This window comes from Callithrix jacchus, chromosome 10, assembly GCF_049354715.1.
Source record: "Callithrix jacchus isolate 240 chromosome 10, calJac240_pri, whole genome shotgun sequence".
Lineage (NCBI taxonomy): Eukaryota > Metazoa > Chordata > Mammalia > Primates > Cebidae > Callithrix > Callithrix jacchus.
In genome coordinates this window covers 86,294,950-86,316,070 of record NC_133511.1, presented here as the reverse complement: position 1 = coordinate 86,316,070, position 21,121 = coordinate 86,294,950, and the positions used below count along the sequence as shown (strand labels likewise).

The 21,121-nt window shown below is 35.7% G+C and overlaps 1 protein-coding gene across 25 annotated transcripts in view; it reads right to left on the bottom strand.

Annotated features, from left to right (window-relative positions):
* Positions 1-1,807: 1,807 nt before the first annotated feature.
* PRMT3 (protein arginine methyltransferase 3) overlaps positions 1,808-21,121 on the bottom strand; it is a 138,596-nt gene continuing 119,282 nt past the window's right edge. For 10 of the 25 annotated variants that reach the window (XR_008475192.2, XR_013523357.1, XM_054242167.2 and 7 more), the window contains 4 exons: positions 17,409-17,459; positions 17,129-17,216; positions 16,881-16,998; positions 1,808-2,780 (listed from right to left, as the gene is read on the bottom strand). Coding sequence is in view for 20 of the 25 variants with exons in the window: in XM_054242167.2 (XP_054098142.1) it covers positions 16,897-16,998; positions 17,129-17,216; positions 17,409-17,459 (241 nt within the window). In the remaining 5 variants the exon portion in view is untranslated. The remainder of the gene's footprint in view (positions 2,781-16,880; positions 16,999-17,128; positions 17,217-17,408; positions 17,460-21,121) is intronic. The other 15 variants (XR_001914452.4, XR_013523358.1, XM_054242169.2 and 12 more) reach the window with 4 other exon arrangements.

Below are 21,121 nucleotides of genomic sequence, written 5' to 3'. Positions count from 1 at the left end.
ATGCGCATCTGTCACAACATAAAAGCACACTGTATTTATCACTGTCAAAGGCTACAAAGTACTTATTTTTCAAAGCAGTTTGAAGGCGAATATTCGAATTGAAGAGCTAACATTTGGACAGTTATGTTCTCATAAAATGCTTGGATACACAAATAAGAATGTCCTGGTCTGGGAAGGCTAATTGAAATGAACAAAAACCCACTAACCGTAGCTGGGCTAGTCATAACCTGAAGAGAATAAGAAGTGTCACTGGATGAAAATCCCAAGGAAACCTAACAAGAGTTCTGAAGAGAAATAATTTTTAACAAGTAGTTTATACAATAGAAAATACTTGGTATTAACTTACAAAAGAGAAAAAACAAAAAAAACCTGATAGTTTTTGGTTACTTTAAAAATCCATTAACTCTTCTGGGCCTTATTTATCACCCAAACCTACTCGAATTTGTATAGGAAGCCATTCAAAACAAAATAGCAAGTAGTTTAAACTGTATTATAAGCACCATACATTTCTAGTAAAGGTCTGAATTCAAATCCATGGTGAAAACAAGCTGACTGGTTTACCCAGTGAAAGCAAATCATGCTTATGAAGGAAGGCAAGACTATGGTCTTAAAATCATCATTTGTATGCTGGTTATTCTAGTTACAAAAAAAACAAAACCACAAACCATCATGTGAAGAGGTTTTCCCCTTCATTGCTAGGCCAGTTTTCTAAGACACCAAAGACAATTTCTTGTTGAAACAGATTTTGCCACTTTAAATATTAACGTCCATCATAATCTTCTCACCAATTCATGTACTAGGGGAATTAATATCTGATGAACAAGACAATTCTAAAACTGATCTAATGTACATGCCATATATTCTTGGAGGGGAGTCCTTGAATGATAATGATGATTCTATCACCCACTATTGTTTTCTATGTGCCAGGTACTGGTCTAAATTCATTTATGAACTCATAAATTGGCACGTTCATGGAGGGAGAAAGAAGCTAAGGAAAGTGACTAAGATCATGCAGCAAGTAAGAGCTGGAGCTAGGATCTGAACCGAGGCACTGACTCCATGGCTTATGCTTCTCAACACTATGCTAAGCTGCCTGGCGTATGTCTTGTTTTGACAAAGAACCAACTGCTGAACTTAAAGGAGGCATGTGGAACCCCTCTCCTTAGAATCCTTGTTTTCTTAAAAATAATCCCTTTGCTAAGCAAGACTTGTTTCAAATGCTTCTGATTTTACAAAAGGCCTTAATGTTGAAACTTATCTATGAGTGAAGGAATTAATGAATGATGGGGCCTAACACTGTCACCCAGGCTGGACCTCTGGGGCTCATGTGATCCTCTTGGCTTAGCCTCCAGAGTAGCTGGAATTACAGGTGTGCACCACAATACCTGGCTAATTTTTTGGTAGAGATGGACTCTCCCTATGTTGCCCAGGCTGGCCTTGAACTCCTGACCTTAAAAAATCCTCCTGCCTTGGCCTCCCAAAGTGCTGAGATTATAGATGAACCACCATGTCCAGCCTGTTTTTACTTTTAATTAACTTTTTTTTAAGAGACAGAGTCTCTGTCACCCAGGCTGGAGTGCAGTGGCAAGATCTTGACTTACTGTACCTTCCAACTCTCGGACTCAAGCAATCTGCTCTAACCACTACACCTGGTTAATTAAAGAAAATTGGTACACACCTGGTCTATGTTGCCTAGGCTGGTCCCAAACTCCTGGCTTTAAATGATCTTCCTGCCTTGGCCTCCCAAATGGTGGTATTATAGGTATGAGCCACCACACCCAGCTGAAATATTTTATAATGCTACTAGTTGTTTCATACATTTTATTGAAGCTTTTTCATTCTACATTTCAAACTGAATCAGTAACTGTAAATGACACAGCTTTATTGAGTGCTAAGTATAGTAACAGTTACATATTTAACCTTTGCACATAAATTTAGGTTGAAAAAGATAATACATTAGCAAATAAGTACATATTTATCCCAATCTTTAAAAACTGTCATGAAACCTAGGATAAATGTATTGAAATTAGATTTCCTGGGCAGTACTAGAAATCTATAGGGCTAAGGAATAGTCACAAAGAGGGAAGAGACTACAAAATGATAACCTTGAGTGTGGCAGACAGGACAGTCAACTAGGCTGTCTGTATACATGATTTGTATAAGAAGGCTGAAGCTCTTTTCCATATTTTAGTTTCTTACATCCTGATTTTCTAGCAAATACAATTAAAAACTCCTCCTCAGAGGAATCTGTAATAAAATGTGTACTATCTGTTACTAGTTTAATAAAACATTACCCAAATAACCAATTTCTACTGTTTAAAATTTGTAGTAAGAACTTATTAAAAACAAAAGATTATTACTGTTCCAAATATAGGCCAATATAAGTGATTTTCAATATAGATAAACTCAATGTGGGAGTTACATTTGGTTAAATCTGGCTGAGCCAACTTCTAAGAAAATGATTACGTGGCAGATGACGAGGATCAGCTGATTCCCTTCCTCAGCCGAACTATGTCAGATCTTCACAATAAGAATCTCTCTCTTATTGAGGAGGCTCATTAGAAAAGGGTCCATCATCCATCCATCTGCTCACACAAAACCTGTTCCCTCCTGCTGACCCACTCTACCCCCACATTAAAAACTGCAAGGTAGTGTGCTTTTATGGCTTTTTCACTGGAGACCGTAAGTTTGAGTCAAATTATTCAATGTGAGGGTCACGGTGAGAGAACGTGGATCTTTCTTATTCTTGTGAACTGTGACCTTTCCTTTCAAGGTTTCCCCTGTAAAAGAAAGGCAAAAATTGTTAAGAATTCAAGGAAGACAGTGTAGCAGAAAGTAAATAATGTATACCTAGCAGTTCTTTTAGCTGTGATGTTTTACTACTTTTTAACTTTATTAATTTAAAATTATTACTTTTTGAGACAGAGTCTCTGTGGCTCAGGCTGGAGTACAGCGGTACACTAACAGTTCACTGCAACCTCCACCTCCCAGGTTCAAGTGATTCTCCTGCCTTAGCTTCCTGAGCAGCTGAGATTAGAGGTACTCACTACCACGCCTGGCTAATTCTTTTGTATTTTTAGAGATGGGGTTTTGTCATTTTGGCCAGGCTGGTCTCAAACCTCTGACCTCAGGTGTTCTGTACACCTCAGTCTCCCAAAGTGCTGGCATTACAGGTGTGAGTCACTGCACCCAGCCCTGTTTCATTAATTTAGAATGAAGCAAGAACTAACCACACACCACAGTGTCAAATCCTTGTGAAAGAGAGTAAAACTACCATGGTCATGCAAGGTCAAAGGAAGCATTTTACTGAAACTGCTTCTGAGGCCTATGGTGGGTTCCAGGCATCTAGGAAAAAGAGGTCCCTGCCCTCAAAGAGTTTGTGATTAAGGGTGAAGAAAAAAGCTATACTAACAATTATACAATAGACATGTGTCTAAAGTGTGCTGGAGGTGAGCACTGGGGATGGCTAGAAGGCAGTTAAAGGCAAGGTTTCACAAGAATTAATGAATTATTCGTGGCCAGGGATAAAGTCATGGTTAGCCAGGCTTAAGGAATGTATATGTAATGGTATTTAAGGAAGAAAAAATACAGAACCTTCAGGAATGGCATTTTGAGGCACTGAAAATCATAGCTGAGACAATGTAGAGGCACGTGATAAGGCCATTGGCCAATAAAGCACTGGTGCTGTAAAAGGGAAACAACTTACACATATGAAACAATTAACACAAATAAATGACTTATTTTTGCAAAGGCTGACCTCCTAAATTCTGTATGTTCAAAATTTTATCATGTTCCAAAATGTAATTATCTTTGTACTTTTCTAATTATAAATACTTAATTTTTCATTTATTTTAAAGAGCTGTTTAAAAAATAACAAAACAGGGCCGGGCTCACACCTATAATCCTAACACTTTGGGAGGCTGAGGTGGGTGGATTACGAGGTCAGGAGATCGAGACTAGCCTGGCTAGCATGGTGAAACCCCGTCTCCAGTAAAAATACAAATAGCTGGGCATAGTGGTGGGTGCCTGTAATCCCAGCTACTCAGGAGGCTGAGGCAGGAGAATCGCTTGAACCCGGGAGGCACAGGTTGTAGTAGGCCAAGTTTGCACCACTGCACTCTAGCCCGGGGGGACAGAGTCTCACTCTGTCCCCTAACCCACCACAAAAAAAAAAAAAACAAACCCTGCTAGTTGTCTTTGATCACTATTCCTTGCTCAAATAATATAAAGATAACACCAAGTAGAATCAGGAATAGCTTTAGCATCTGGATGGATACAATGAGGCTCCATATAATGACTGAGGAAATCTATGTAAAACTATTAAAGTACTGAATCAATATCGTCTTTTTTAAAAATGCAAATTCCCCATATTCAAGGAAAATTATCTGAATGCTTTTCAAGATGGTAGTGAAATAACACAAGTACAACATAACAAACCACCTAATAGTTATGTTTTTTCAGACTATAAAGATTCCCTTTGGGAGGCCGAGGTGGGTAGATCACGAGGTCAAGAGATTGAGACCATCCTGGTCAACATGGTGAAACCCCATCTCTACTAAAAAATACAAAAAATTAGCTGGGCATGGTGGCGCGTGCCTGTAATCCCAACTACTCAGGAGGCTGAGGCAGGAGAATTGCCTGAGCCCAGGAGGCGGAGATTGCGGTGAGCCAAGATCGCGCCATTGCACTCCAGCCTGGGTAACAAGAACGAAACTCCGTCTCAAAAAAAAAAAAAAAGATTCCATCACTGATACATTCTCTGCATCTTAGCAAAAAAGGTGAGACTCATAGTTTAACACAAAATTAAGGAGCTGAATAACAGAAGAAATAACGTGGCCCAAGGGGCAATCCACTCAACAAAAAATAATAATTTTTGTGTAGGTGCATGTTAATGTGTATATTTGGCTTTAGCTTTTATATTTGGCCTATTCCTCTATTTTGTTAAGAAAATGATACAAAACTACCTCATTACGACATGTTCACCGATGGTGGACATTGTGCAGATAGTTCTATAAACTTTATGAAGTTCAGGCTAATCATTAGATAATTTATGCTTACATTTATTCAATACTTTGCGCTAGGCTAGACGCTATTCTAAGGTCTTTACATGACTTAGCTCACTTAATGATCACAAGATATTACTATAACGTAAGTGTAGTTTCATTACTCAAAGATGAAGTTCAGAAAGGGTAAGTAATTTGCCCAAGGTCATACTGCCAATTAGTGAAAGAACTAGGATTTTAAGCAGTTTAAGTCCAGAACCCATGCTCCTCAATTGTACTCTGGTATGTCCCTAACTCCATCTAAAAAAAAAAATGATTACTATAGCTTTAAGTATACAATAATGAACAAGAAATGGCCTAAATTTTACTGCCTTGTGGTCGATTATTAGTATATTAAACACATTTAAGATTTTTCTACTTTGACTTTTCTGTTTTGGCTGTTTAACTGCTTCTTTTTTAATCAACATTTTAAAACTTCTATTTATTTATTGACATTAAAACTAGGAACAAACAACCACATTATAATAAACTGACATTGTTTTTGTAAATACATGACATAGAATAGTAATTGCCAACTTTCTTATCAGGTTTAACTTCTGTTATTGAATTGCCAACACTGAATCAACAAGCTTGATTTTTACAACACAGTGGCTTGTTCCTTTTTTACTTATAAGCACTATGTCTTATATAAAGTACTTAATTTAATTGCCGGTATAAAGTAGTTCATATATGAAAAGACATAATGTATATACTTGAGATTCAAAATAATAAAATGACTTTCACAGACCCGACATAAAGTAAGTACTCCAGATGTCCTAGTCAGGACATTAAAATGTGGAGAAAAAAAGATATAAATTGTGGGGTGGTGAGGGAGGCAGGAATTAAAGTTTTCATTTGCATGCCACATGGTTTTATACATAGAAAATCCTATGGCTATATGCAAAGAAGGCTACTAGAACTATTTATTCAAGTTTAAGGAAGGTCTTATGATTTAGGATCAAGATATAAATCTATTTCTACATACTAGCAATGAAGAATTTATGTAACAGCACATACAACGGCTTCAAAAAAGCATAAAGGCCGAGTGTGGTGCTAATACCAGCACTTTGGGAAGCTAAGGTATGCAGATCACTTGAGGCCAGGAGTTCAAGACTAGCCTGGCCTACACGGTGAAACTCCATCTCTACTAAAAATACAAAAATTAGCTGGGCATTGTGGTGTATACCTGTAGTCTCAGCTACTCGGGAGGGTGAGGCATGAGAATAGCTTGAACCCAGGAGGTGAAGGTTGCAGTAAGCAGAGATCATGCCACTGCACTCCAACCTGGGCGACAGAGTGAAAGTCAGTCTCTCTCTCTCTCTCTCTCTCTCTCACACACACACACACACACACACACACACACACAAATACTTTAGATAGATCTAACAATATATGTCTGACTTACATAAAACTACAAAACAACTCACACTCTGCTCATGGGTGAAAGACTCAATGTTGTTAAGATGTCAATTCTCTATAATCTATAAATTTAACAAAATCCCAGTCAAAATCCTAGCAGTCTTTTTTAGGACTCATTAAAAATTAATGAGCTGGTTTTAAAATTTATATGGCAATAACAAGGACCCAGAATAGCTAAAACAATTGTTTGTGTAAATCTTGCCATTTTTTTCTTATTCAATCTTATAAAAACTGTATTAAAGGCATAAGGACATATACACAGATCAATGGAAAAAATGAGAGCTCAGAAGTAAATTTATATACATATGGTCAATTAATTTTTGACAAGGGAGCCAGGGCAATTAAATTGGAAAAGGATAGTCTTTTTAAGAAATAATAATGGAACAAGTGAATATACATTTGGGAAAAGATGAACTATTATTAACTTTTAAATTTAACTCAATTAGATGACAAACCACCCAACTTGAAGTCAAGCAAAATATCTGAGCAGAAATCTCACAAGAAGATATAAAAATGGTCAATACATATATGAAATAATGCTCAACATCACATCAGGCAAAGGAAAACTAAAAGCACAGCTATAACTACATACTCAGTAAAGTGGCTTAAATTAGGATACTGCATCTTTTTCATAAGTCTTAAAAATGAGGTGGAACAACTGAATTCACAGTGATGCTAGTCTTAGGGATGTTAGATAGTAATTTTTAAAAAATTGTCAGTTTCTTATAAAGTTAAATATACACTTAACCATAAGACTAATTCTACTTCTAGGTATTTACCGAAGAGAAATGAAACCATCTGTCTGCACCAAGACTTTTACATCAATATTCATAGCAACTTTATCCTTAATGGCCCCTAACTGGAAAACAATCCAAAAGTCCAGCAGCAGGTGAATACCTAAGTAAATTGTGGCATGGCCATACAAAGGAGTATTATTTGGCAATAAAAAGGAACAACCTAATGATAGATGAATCTTAAAAAGATGCTAAGAAAAACCTTTTTGGAGTGATGAAAATAATCTGTATTTCCACAATGGTATATATAATTTTCAAAATTCATTGAGCTGTAGAATCAAGAAGTGTGAATTATATGTAAATTATGTTTAGAAATGTGGTACCTTAAGAACAAACACTGACAAATGAAATGTAGTACAGAAATCAGATCAGTTATGGAGATTCAATACGTAGTAAGTGGGGCATTTTAAGTCACTGGGGAAAGGATTCAATAATCATACAAAAATAGTATATTTGAATTAAATTGAATATAATTGCATCCTTTAAAGGATGAAGCCAAAGCCAGAAACCAAAAGGAAAAGGCTGACAGAAATGTGCCCCAGAACTTAAAGTAGAATTTAAAAAAAGTTTGAGATGACGGACATGCTAATTATTACCGTTATCTGATCACTATACATTGCACATATCAAAATATGTACCCCATGAATATGTAAAATTATTAATAAAAAATAAAATACTGAAAATTAAAAAATGAAAAAATTCTATAAAGGAAGGTAGTTTAAAGAAAGAAAAACAAATTAAAGCAGTTTTATTTTTCACTTCTTCGTGCAGCAAGTATTTTTTAAGTCTGAATTTTGAATTGATTCCTTAGGATTATCAGAAGTGTAATTCCTTCATAAAAGGTATGAAATATATTCCAGTGTCACATTCCTGCCATTTTTATCAACATTGTTATTAGAAACCAAACATATAAAGAGTAAATGAAAACAACAACCAGAATGTGATTGCTCTGATCTGTATTTCAAATCAGAAGTGATAAGTACTATTTCAATTATTTACCATCTAAAAAATCTGTTTGGTGCAATTACCTTATTGCTTTTCTCACTGATGTATACGAGGTATCACTAGTAAATACTTCTTTTAGTACATTTGCTCTAATGGTTGCTGCTCTTTCATTTACACTGCCTTTTGAGCATTAAAAATATGTAAGTTGTCTTGTTTATAAAAGTCCTATTCAACCTTTAGTGTAAGTCAAAACAGAAATGTTCCATGGTGCTTATAAATCCAGTTATCATATTCATTTCAGGCTCAAAGGATGCACCTATAAGAGTTCTATGCATTCCTTAGTTTAGAAATAAAAGGCCCAGTCAAAATGAATTAGTAATGGATAGTTCTGTTAATTTTTCAAGAAAGAAAAAAATTTAAGCATCAATATTAAATAGCTGTAAAATTAACATAACTGCCATATATATAAGCTTATGCTGATAACTAAGATTTTCATTTCTTAAAATGAAATACAAGTAACTATTTTCCATAATTGTAATTTCAAAGATGTGGGTGCACACACACTCATTTAAGTTAATTAAATACCATGAAGGGTCAGAATGCTACATACATAATTCACACTGCTGAACTCCCTTCAATCGTTCAGACCTTACTAAAGTGCCAAGGTGGTGGCTATAATACCAGAATGAATCAGAGTAATTAATCAGTGTCAAATAGATATAAAATGACTGATGTTATATGTGTGCACTGTGGTGAGAGCTGGAAAGAACACTCTGGAGCTGAGCCACATGAACTTGTTTTTTATCATCAGCAGACGGCTGTTGGTGTACCACAAAGCAGTGCCACAGTTCAAGAACAAAATTGATTTCATTGTAATTGTTATAGTATATTTTGTAGAATTAATTTCTTCCAGAGCAATAACATTTCATTTTCCCAGGAAAAGGAAAGAAAAACACACAAGTCAATATTGATTGCTGTTAAAATTTAGAGTTTAAAAAGGGGAAAAAAACCTCCCAGATTCTCCATCATATAAAAGCTTACTATGTATTGCACAGACAAAGAGAAATAGCTTGATTTTATCATATGTTCAAAGCCAAATCACATGAAAAAGATTTGAATTTTTAAAGTAAATATTGCCATATTTACTTACAATAAAAGTTTACACAATAAAATTGTATATGAATTTTAAAGGGAAAAACCACCCTGAATTTAAACTTTAGGTGTCCTCTAATTCCTTTACAAATACTCATTCTATTTGGTGGTGAATTAAAAAAATACAAATACTCATTCTAGAAGGCTGGTCCTTTATTCCCATAATGCTGGAAGTGCTCAAATGTTTAGCCTGCCTCTTCTGGAATAATTTTTAAAACTAGGTTGTGATTAAAAAGAAAAACCAAATGAAACTAAAAAAATTAGACCCATTATTTTATAGTTCCATTTTGTTTTTAGCCAAATGTATTATAGCCAAATTACTATTTTAGGCAAATTGTTAGTCTGAGAAACTCACATTGATTTTTTTCTGTTGTCTAACTATCAAGTCTGCCCCCAAGGACAGACTTACTGATATCAGCAGGAGGCATACCAAATTCCTAGGTAGATAGGAACAGGTCACTAGTGAAACCCAACCTTCAAGCCAAAGACTGTTTAAAGCCTTAAAACTGAGCTGCCAGTGCTGGGGAGAGTCCATGATCAGAGAATACCCTTGATGCCTTTTAGCTAACCGAATGTGCTTTTTCCAGATCTACCCATGGACCAATTAACTTGTACTCCCCCATTCTGAGCCCATAGAAACCCCAGACTCACTACACAAGGGGATACCTGCTTTCAGGCCCCCTTCACACAGAGGTCTACCCACTGTGGGTCCCCTCTAGTTGCTGAGAGCTTTTCTGTCACTAAGTAAAATTACTCCCAGCTTTGCTCACACTCTAGTGTCCATGTAATCGCATTCTTCTTGGTTGCGGGACAAGAACCTGGAACCTGCCAAATGGTAAGTGTGAAAAGAGCTGTAACATGGTAACTCTCCCTCCAACTTGCCAAGCAAGGCTTGAGTTTCTTAAATCGCAAGTGCACCAATCCCCCATTGCCACGCTGTGGGCAGTAGGAACAAATGAACTGTAACACAAACATGTAACATGCCTCCCATTTGCAGTGCTGTGGGCAGCAGTAAGGAGAGAGAGCTGTAACAGTTCTTGGGGGCTCAGACCTTGGAACTCCCTAGGTTGAGAGTCATAACACCCCTTGAGGCTCTGCAGTTGCTGGCATCTTCCAGTTTTCAAGCACCGTTGCATCCTCTCATCCAGGTGCTGGTGCCCAAGGCTGAAGCAGGTTAGGCACGCCCAGCCTAGCTGTGGGCTGGGTGTGGATTCCAGGGCATGAGCCCAGTGCAGCCTGCCAGGCCAAGTGGGCAGAGTGAGCCCAGAGCTGAGTAAAACCTGGGCAGAGGCACTGCTGGCTGCAGAGATTTCCAGCTGGCAAAGTGGCACCAAAAGAATCCCATGTCATCATTACCAAAAAAAAAACTGCCATTACTGAAGACATGAATACACACACATCTAGGCAAAATAACACTAAGTTACATTGACAATATTTTACTTATCTTGTCATATTATTTTCTGAACGCTAAGCTTTACATACAGTAATTTTTCCAAATTAGACTCACAGCTTCATTTACTTTCATCTAAAAATCGTACAGTGCATTGAGTCAAAAGCTACTTTTAGTTTAAATATAAATACAGAGAACTCATTTCAGCCACACTAAGATAAATATGAATACTAACCTGCTCAAGTGCAATAGCATGATGAAATTTCTGATAACATCAAAGTCGGCAAAATGGGCCAACCAAATATGGACACTAGATGACCTTGGCATAGTGTTACCCAAGGTGATAGAGAAAATTAGACTTCAATGACTATATTATTGTACTTATTCATGTATTCAGCAGAATATTTATAATATGTCAAATACTACATCAGATCAAGAAGGAATGAGGGAGGTAAATAACTCATCTTCAATTACAACTAGAGTTGTTAACAAAAGTGTGTATGAATTTACCTCGGCAATCAAGGAAGGGAGCAATTAGCTTTGAAGACATTTAAATTTTACAGAAATTAGCTATGTCATAAAACGTAAGTTGGACTTTATCAAGTGAAAAGGTCGAAACAATCTTCTGGATAGAAAAATATCTTGGACAAAAGCAAGAAAAAGAAAATGAGCAATCTGTACAACTGGAGTATATGAGCTTACCTGGGGTTGTAAAAGAATGGGGTTGGATATGATGAAAAACTAGGGTCAGATTGCAGAGTCATGGTAAGGAGTTTGTACTGACTGTCCAAGGAGGAGTAAGGCATTACTTACATAAAATGTGTTTGAATCTTGCCAATATCACTTTCATAAACCACCCCAAAGTCTCAAATATTATCTTTCATCTTCCAAAAGTTTAACAGTTCTAAGCTTTTAGATTTACATTTATGATCCATGTAATTTTTATGTATGTTAGTTTTTGAATATGGTGTGAAGAATCATTATTTTCTCACACCAATATTTACTTGTTCTAGCAGAAGTCAAAAGATTACCCTTTTAAATCAACACTGCCCATTTGTAAAAATTTAATTATACAAGTGTGGGTCTATTTCTGGATTATTTGTTATACTGACTTATATGGCTATAATATACACTGCTACTATACTGCACAGATTAATGTAACCTTTTGTGGTAAGTTTAGAAATAATACAGCATAAAGATTCCAATGTGGTTCTTTCTCAATTATTTTGGTTATTCTAGGCTTTTGATGTCTATGTAAGTTTTAGAATCAGCCCATTAATTTCTATAAAACTGAGATTTTGACTGAGATTGCACTGAATTAAAAAAGAAAATTTGTCTATGAAGAAGTGACACAGTAACAGTATTAAGTGTTTCAATTCAGAGTATATCTCTCCATTTATTTAGGTTTTCTTTAATTTCTCTCAGCACTGTTCTATAGTTTTGAGTGTACAGGTTTTGCATATATTGTTATATTTATTCCTAAGATTTTAATTTTTCTTGATGCTCCTGTAAATGGTATTGTTTCTTAAATCACAAATTCAATTATTCATTGCTCCTTCAGGAGCTCTGGCTGTCTGTGCTGATCACCGACTAGGTTTCAGGTTATCTGGAGTCCAAGCTGGGGGATATTAGAGGAAAACCTCATAAATATATCACAAGTTTGGTGGTATTTAGAATTCTGGTCTTCACCTCCCATTTTTACTTACTTTTCAGAGATCTTAATAGCTGCTCCATGCTCTCTGGTTTTATAGCTATATTTGGTGGGAGAGGTTGGATAGAATGTGCTACTAAGACCTTACCTAGGATTGGAATTTCAGAGCCTTTATATTTAAAGTGTGTTTCTTGGAGTTTAGTTCTATTCAGTCTATTTTTACATTTTAATTGAGATGTCCAGATCCTTCATGTTTAATGTAATTATCAGTCTATTTAAGTCTGACTTTAAGTCTATCTTACTATTTGTTTTTGAATTTAAGTCTACCATCTTACCATTTGTTTTTTATCTGTTCATCTGTTTATGTCCTTTTCCCCATCTTCTTTAAAAGAAAAAAATGTTCTTTTTAGAGACAGGGTCTCGCTCTGTACCCAGACTGAAGTATAGTGATGCAATCATAGCTCACCACAGCTAGGATTACAAGCATGAGTCACCATACCGAGCCAGTTTTTGATGACTATTCTAAGGTTATTTCTCTGTCCTTCTCTCTATGATGTTTCCTTTTACTCTGGCTTAGGTTAAGATTTAAAAAAAAAAATCACTTTAATATGTTTTGGTGTTGTTTTGAGTTTATCCTTCTTCGGGTTAATTGAGTTTCTTCAATCTGTGCGTTATAGCTTTTATCAAATATATTTCCTGTCCCGGTCATCTCACCATACCCTATTTCTCCCTCAGATTCTTCCAAGGACTAGGATAGAATGCTTGATATTTTCCCATAAGCTACTGTGGATGTGTTCATTTTTATTTTAAATGTTTTTCCTCTTTGCTTTATTTTGGATACATTTGATTGCTATGTATTCAAGTTCACTGATCTTTTCTTCTGCCATTAATTCCAACAAATGTCATTGTCACTTTAAATGTCTTCTCGTATCATTCTCTTCACTATGTTCCTGTAAGCATAGTTACAATATTTTTTTCCAAATGCTTGTCTGCTAATTTCATCATTTCTGGGTCTGTTCCTATCAGACATTTTCCTGTACCCAATGTTTGGCTGAATACTGTCCAATGTTTGGACATCAAGAATTTTATATTGTTGAATGTCTCCGTTTTATGGTTTTCCTTTGTTGGCACTAAGTTACATGCAGTTTAGCTTTTTTCCTTTTAAGGCTTGCCGTTAAGATTTGTTATGGAGGATCTAGATAGCCTTTAAGCTAGAAATGTGAACCCCTTGTAGCCCTGTGTGAACTGAGAACTCCTTAGAACACATATGCTCCAGCTACTTTGCCTGACCTCGTGCATTTCATCCTCCATACACAACTTGCTAATTGTGTAAAACTCAAGGAGTCTTCCTATAGATTTTTTTGAGCTTGTCTTCTGATTAACTTATCCACTTCAGTACTCTGCTCTATGACTTCCAACATCTATTCATTAGTGCTACCATCAAAGGCTTAGCAGGATTAAGGGGGAAAAAAGTGTTACACTTACTTACATGATCCCTTCTTTATACTTTCATAGCTAAGAAATGACTGTTTTTCCAACTGCAAAATTTCCTCTCAAAATTTTTCTTCAGCTTGTGCTCTTAGGGGATTTTAATATTTTGTGATATATTGGTCTTACTATTTAAATACAGATGCATACATCTCAATAGTAAAAGAAACATAGGTGGTGCTAGCAGGCAGCATTTGCATCACATACCTCCTTCATGATATTCTACAAATGTCTAAGAGCAAAGCACTAACCAGTTACTCTAAAGATTAGTGGGTAAAGAACAGTTAGGATTTCAAAGCTTCACCAGTCATCAAACGATATTTTGTTGTAATGAGGTAGGAGAAAATTTTGAGAATCAAATGCTACCTTAAATCTCCCTCATGATTAAATTATGAACTAGTACTGCCTTTAAAATGGTTACAGTGAAGAATAAAGCAACATTTTCATGTTTGATAAGCAATCCAGATACCAAAGCTACAGAAAACCAAAAATGAGGCTAAAAGGACCTCATTTGTTTTTGCTTCATTTCAGTTTCGTTGCGCTCAAGCTTTCTGCAGACAGAGAAAATGACAGCAAAGGTTTTATTTCCATATCACTTGCAACTTCAAAGTGAGAAAATGACAAGGTGCTGTTTCATCCTGCTATTTATTTTCATTTTCTAAACTCAACTTACGTGCCAACAGTGAAACTGAAGCTACAGAATTTATAAAATACTTAAAACAGAGATTGATAATCACCTGGTCACTGTAATAAAGAGCCCACCATTCAGCTTTGTTAAATCTTAATATTCTATCATAGTTCCTTCAATTTTTAACAAATAGTTTTCTTTTATATGTCTTTTCTATGACATCGACCCCCCCCCGTTGTAGCCTGCCCTAATCCTATTTCCGTCCTTTCCCAGAGGTAACCATTATGCTGAATCTGAATGGCTTGTTTCATACTTTTATTAGATATGAGTATATTCGGTTGATTTACATGTTTTAAAAGTTCACATAAATGGTATCTTGTCAGACTCATTCTGCAATTTTCTTTTTTGCTCAATGTTGCCTCCCCTACCTTAACTCCTCAAGATACAGTGTCTCGCTGTGTCACCCCTGCTGGAGTACAGCGGCTCAATCACAGCTCACTGCAGCCTCAAACTCCTGGGCTCAAGAGAACTTCTGGCCTCAGCCTCCCAAGTACCTGGGATTATAAGCGTATGCCACCATGCCTGGCTTCAATGTTGTTTTTGACAGAAACATACATACATAACTTAACCTGCTCTAGATACCATTCTGCAACTACCACATTTATTTATCTTCTACTGATGGACAATTAATGTTATATCCAATTTTTTCCTTCTATAAACCATGCTGCTATGAAGATTTTTATATGTTGTGAGAAAGACTGTTCTGAATACATGCCTAGGAAAAAACTGCTTGGCTGTAGGGATAGTACATCTATACTTAGCTTGATACTATCAAACTGTTCTCTAAAGTTTTACTAATTAAAAGAGCCAACAAAAGACTATGAAAGTTCCACTTGGCTACAGTATTGCCAGCACTTGACATTGTTAAACTGTATGTATTGTCTTCCCCAAATTGATGGGCAAGAAACAGTATCTCATGGTTTCAGTTAGCCTTTCCCCCAGTTATTAGAAAAGTTGGATTTTTTTCACTGAAGCTTGTTATACATTCAGCTTTCCTGACCTCAGGAGGTTTTCAGAGAAGGTGGTACAAGAAGACTTACATGTAGTAAGCAGTTTACATTTTTAAATCCTATAATCAAATTCTGACTTCTAGAGTGAAATGTAAAAGTATGTCAGAACTATAGGTACTAATGTGAGTGAACAATCTTTGAGTTTTAAAAACAAAAAATAGAATTTGAAGCCCTTCAACACTGCGTAAGATTTGGATGAGTAGAGAGGAGGCAGTAGAGGGAATATAAAGACAAATACATTTTGAATGTAATAACTTTTTTTTTTTTTTTTTGAGAGAGGGTCTTGCTGTGTCACCCAGGCTGGAGTGCAGTGGTGTAACCACAGCTCACTGCAGACTCAAGTGAGCCTTGTGCCTGAGCCTCCAAGCAGATAAGGCTACAGGCTTGTGCCACTCTGCCCAGCCAATTTTGATAGTTTTGTAGAGACAGGGTCTTGCTGTGTTGCCTGGGCTGATCTTAAACTGGCCTTGGCTGTGTGTGGTGGCTCATGTCTGTAATCCCAGCACTTTGGAAGGCTGAGGTGGGCAGATCACCTGAGGTCAGAAGTTCGAGACCAGCCTAGCTAATGTGGTGAAAACCCCATCTCTACTAAAAATATCAAAAATTAGCTGGGTGTGGTGGCAGGCACCTGTAATCCGTTACTTGGGAAGCTGAGGCAGGATAATAGCTTGAACCCAGGAGGTGAAGGTTGCAGTGAGCTGAGATTGCACCACTGCACTCCAGCCTGAGTGACAAGAGTGGAACTCTAGCTCAAAAAACAAAAACTGGCCTCAAGTTGTCCTTCCACCTTGGCCTCCCAAAGTGCTACATGCATAAGCCACTGTGCCTGGCCTACAGTAACTACTGAATGAAATAGTCTTTAACTTATATTTTATTGGTGATATTTCTCTTTAGTCACTTGGAGAAAGAAAATATTTTCTTTTAGTTACATTTGTAACTTATTAAATACTATTTATTTCCTAAAAAAGTTTTCTGAATTATTTTTTGATACTTTAAGAGCTATGTAATATTATTTTAGCTGGCAGACATTGGATGTAAAATAAAAAAATTTCTTAAATTATATCTTTAAATGTTACGCCATCTAAAATTTATGTAGATGGTAAGCTCTCAGAACATCTTAACTTCTGTTATATTGCTTGAAATATAGTGTGCAGGCCAGGCACAGTGGCTCACGCCTGTAATCCCAGCACTTTGGGAAGCCAAGGCAGAAGGATGACTTGAACCCAGGAGTTCAAGACCAACATGGTGAAATCCTGTCTCTACTAAAAATACAAAAATTAGTCAGGCATGGTGATGCACACCTGTAATCCCAGCTACTCAGGAAGCTGAGGCAGGAGAACTGCTTGAACCCAGGGGATGGAGGTTGCAGTGTGCTGAGATCATGTCACTGTACTCCAGCCTCAGTGAGAGGATGACACTCTGTCTCAGAAAAAGTAAAAAAAAAAAAAAAAGACATCAAATATAGTGTGCACATAAAAAGTGGTTATAAAATGAATATCATTTACTTCAGAATGAATAAGACACTTGCCCCCCTACTATTCTTTCTCACCTGCTTTAACTGCAAATGGCTTTTCCAGTAGAAATACTGTTTGTTTCCAGTGTGTTTTGGTGCTCTGAGGGCCCGTAGAGAACACAACCTGAATTGGTAAAGTTCAAAAGTATCTGATGAAGTACAAGATTTTTAATATCATGGTACATTAATCTTATACACCAAACACAAGCCCCAACTGCTTACAACAGCAAAATGCTTCTGATTAACACCTTGGGGCACAAAATAAAACATAATGTACTTCTGTAATAATTTTTATGAGATAAACCATGATACTTACCCTGTTGTGGCAATTCTTCTCAAAATATATATCAAAGTAGCCAGCAATTGCCTGTTTTTTTTTTTTTTAAAAAAGAAATACAAATACTTACTAAACAAATTATATAATGTAATAACTAATTATTGTCTTTTAAGACATGCCAAATGAAACCATTTCAGAGACTAAATACCTCTTAAATTCAATACTTTCCTGGAAAAAAATGTTATAAGTAAAAACAAAATAATGTAATTTGGCTTTCCTCACAGAAGCAACATAATAAAGATAATAAGGCTAATCATAATCAATGTGTTTTATTACACAAATAATCATGCTAGACCACTGAAAGGTAAAGACACACGGAAAGGGAGGCTCAGCTGGCCCCTCACTGATCCTCACTCGCCAACTGAGATGTCCACCTGTGCGTTAGGCCATCTCAACCTCTCCAGCTCTGGTCAAGCCTTCAGACAACTGTAGCTGCATGAAAGACGCCAGGGAAGACCAGCAGGAGCACTAGTCAGTTAAGTTCAGTCTGGATTGCAGAATCACAAACAAATAGATGTAAGTGGTTTTGGCTTCAAGCCAAAGTTTTGAGGTGGGTTATTATACAGCAATAAATAATTGAAACACCCTCTTTTATACAAAGCCAGTTCACTTAATTTCTTCTAGTCTAGTACATCCATTTTTAAGTCAAATACTATGATTATTTTTGTGATGGAATGAATAGATTTTTTAAATGTTACCTATTTTTTTTTAAATGAACAATACTATGCAAATCTTATGTTGAAGAAAGTATTCAAAGGAGAAACTCCAAAGTGAGCTCTAAGGGTTACTGTGATAATACAGAAAGATCTCCTAAAGAAATTAACATATTCAGATATTTTTGGTTAAAGTTAAATATCATTCCTTTTTCTTTCACTAATAGAAGTAGCTGGACTTAATCATTTTTTAAAACTGGCACTACATTAAGCTTATAAAGTGTTAAAAAAAAAACAGGACACTGATTTTTTCAAAAATCACGATAAAGCTAATTTGTGTACTCTGCTGCTTTTGTTAAAAATGTGACATTTTACTGATCTTGTAGGGTTAATATGGATTGGGTCCAAAGCAAATCCAATATTTAACATTGAGGTTTATTACATTTTAGATACCAAGACAGAATCAAAATACTATTAATTCTGCCACATAGAATTATAAAGCAATGTAGTACTCAGCTACAGATTATCATACAAACCATGTGGTTAATTAGAATATTTCTAAACATAACTTTTTTCAGTTGATTTCTGAACACTTATGATGCCCCTTCACAGACTAATTCAATTGTTTTCTTAAATTTATTCCTGTATACCTGTCTTGTTTACCACTATACTCTTAGTGCCCAGAGCAGTACTTGGCCCATAGGATACAATAAAATATTGGCTGAGCAAATGTGTTTATTATGCATTCTATTATATTAGTTATGATAGCATACTGTAGTTTGCCTTATACTGCAATTTACTTAAGAGGGCATATTTGTAATTCACTTCTATGCCCCTTACCCAATACAATGTCATACAGTAGGTTCTCAATAAATATTAGCCAAATTAAAATTTTTAGTCTTCATTATCTCTTTTTTTTTTTGACACAGAGTTTCACTCTGTCGCCCAGGCTGAAGTGCGGTGATGTGATCTCGGTTCACTGCAACCTCCCCATCCCAGGTTTTCAAGTGATTCTCCTGCCTCAGCCTCCTGAGTAGCTGGGATTACAGGCATGTACCCATCTTCAGTCTAAAATATGGCTAGCCTTATTACATAGTCAGTATAGTTTATTAAAGCACTAAAAACTTGAATGGAACTAATAATTTTTAACTCTGAAAAGCACGGAATATGTGGGACAAATATAGAGAGGAGAGAGCTAGAAAATATCTACTTTAGGAAATTCCTAAAAAATTCTGTATTTAGGAATTGCAGAAGTCTCAGCCTAACCCCCCAAATTATGCATTTTCAGGTGAGACCCAAACCCACATATCAAAAGCTTAGAGAATTGAACTAAAGTTTGAATCACTGGTGCAAGTCTCAGGATTAACTTCTGAATAAAACATGCATGGAAAAAAACCAAAACCAACAAGTAAAGGCCTAGAGAACTAACCTGAGATTTGAAAAACCTGTAAAAGTCTCAGACTAATCTGTAAACTGGAATGAGCAAGAAAGCCTCATAACACATAACGAAGGCTTAATGTGACTGAGATATGGCCAACTGTCTACTTGGACACTAAGACAGAACTTATGGTCTTAATTTACCTGGGCTGACCGCAACACCAAACATTAACATTCTTAAGATTTTAACAAGAGACACAGTCCATACAACATAGCATGTATGACATCCGAAGCACAATCTCAAATTACTCAACATACAAAGAATCAAGAAAATTGAACAACTCTCAAGAGAAAAGACAACAGATGCCACCTCTGAGATAATCCAGATACTGGTACTATGAAGCAAAACTTTAAAGCAGCAATTATAACTATGCTCCAAAAGGTAACAGAAAACACAATGGAATGAATTAAAAGATAGAAACTCTCAGCAGAGAAACAGAAACCATAAAAAAAAACCAAATGAAAAAATTTTAATTGAAAAATGCAAGAACTGAAACTTCTGGGCTGAATAACAGAATGGAGATGACAGAAAAAAAATAGATGAATATAAAGATTAATAGAAATTATCCATTTTGAAGAAGGGAAAAAGACTGCAATAAAATGCATGTTATAGAACCTTGGAGACCTACAGATCTAACATGTCATTGGTGGTCCAGACAGAAAAGAAAAAGCTACTGATGAAGAACATGTTTTAAAATTCTGTATCTAGTAAGAATATCGTTTATGAATGAAAGCAAAATATAAGACATTTTCAAGTCAAGGAAAACTAAAATTCATTTTCAATAAACTTTTTTTTGAAGACATTTTAAAAGATGTTCTTTAGGTTGATGGGAAATGCTACCAAAAGGTAACCTGGAAAAAGAACAGAAAACCCATAGTTCTAAAATATCTTTTAGTTTTAAAAATATTTAGTGTATTTGGTAAAAACATGTATCAGCCTCTCATCTTTCTGTAATTATAGTTTTATAACTGTTATACTAAATTTATTGCCAGTCTTTTTTTTTTTTAATGAGAATTAGAAATGTTTCTCTTCATATATTTGAATATGTTATAAAAGCTGCTTTTAAACCCAAATTTATTTTCACAAAAGCTTATACTAGCTTACTAGGATTTGCTTTTCCCCACATTTTTTGGAGGGGCCTCCCAAAGTGCTGGGATTACAGGTGTGAGCCACAACATCCACAAATGCTTATTAATCAATCTCCAAATCTGCATATGAATTTCACTTTAAAATTTCCAGCCCTTAAATAATACAGTGAAAGAAATCTTAAGTTTTAAGACATAGAAAAATGAAAGCTATAGTTAACTTCATTATAAGCACTGGAAAGGATCTATGACAAAAATCTGAAATTGCATCTATGTGAAATGTATCATGGTATCTTTGACTACTTAAGCACAGTTACATTTCTAATGAGGTTTGGTTTACAGTAATATTAAATCAGTTCCATAGAAGCATGAGGAGAAATTAGAAAAAAATTCACCTGAAATTAAAAACTGTGTACAGATAATCTATCTACTTGTTAGACAGCAGTCATACAGCTGAAAAAGGAGAAGATTTTTGCTCTGAAAAAAAGGGAGTTTCTGGTTTTAAAATGGGCATTT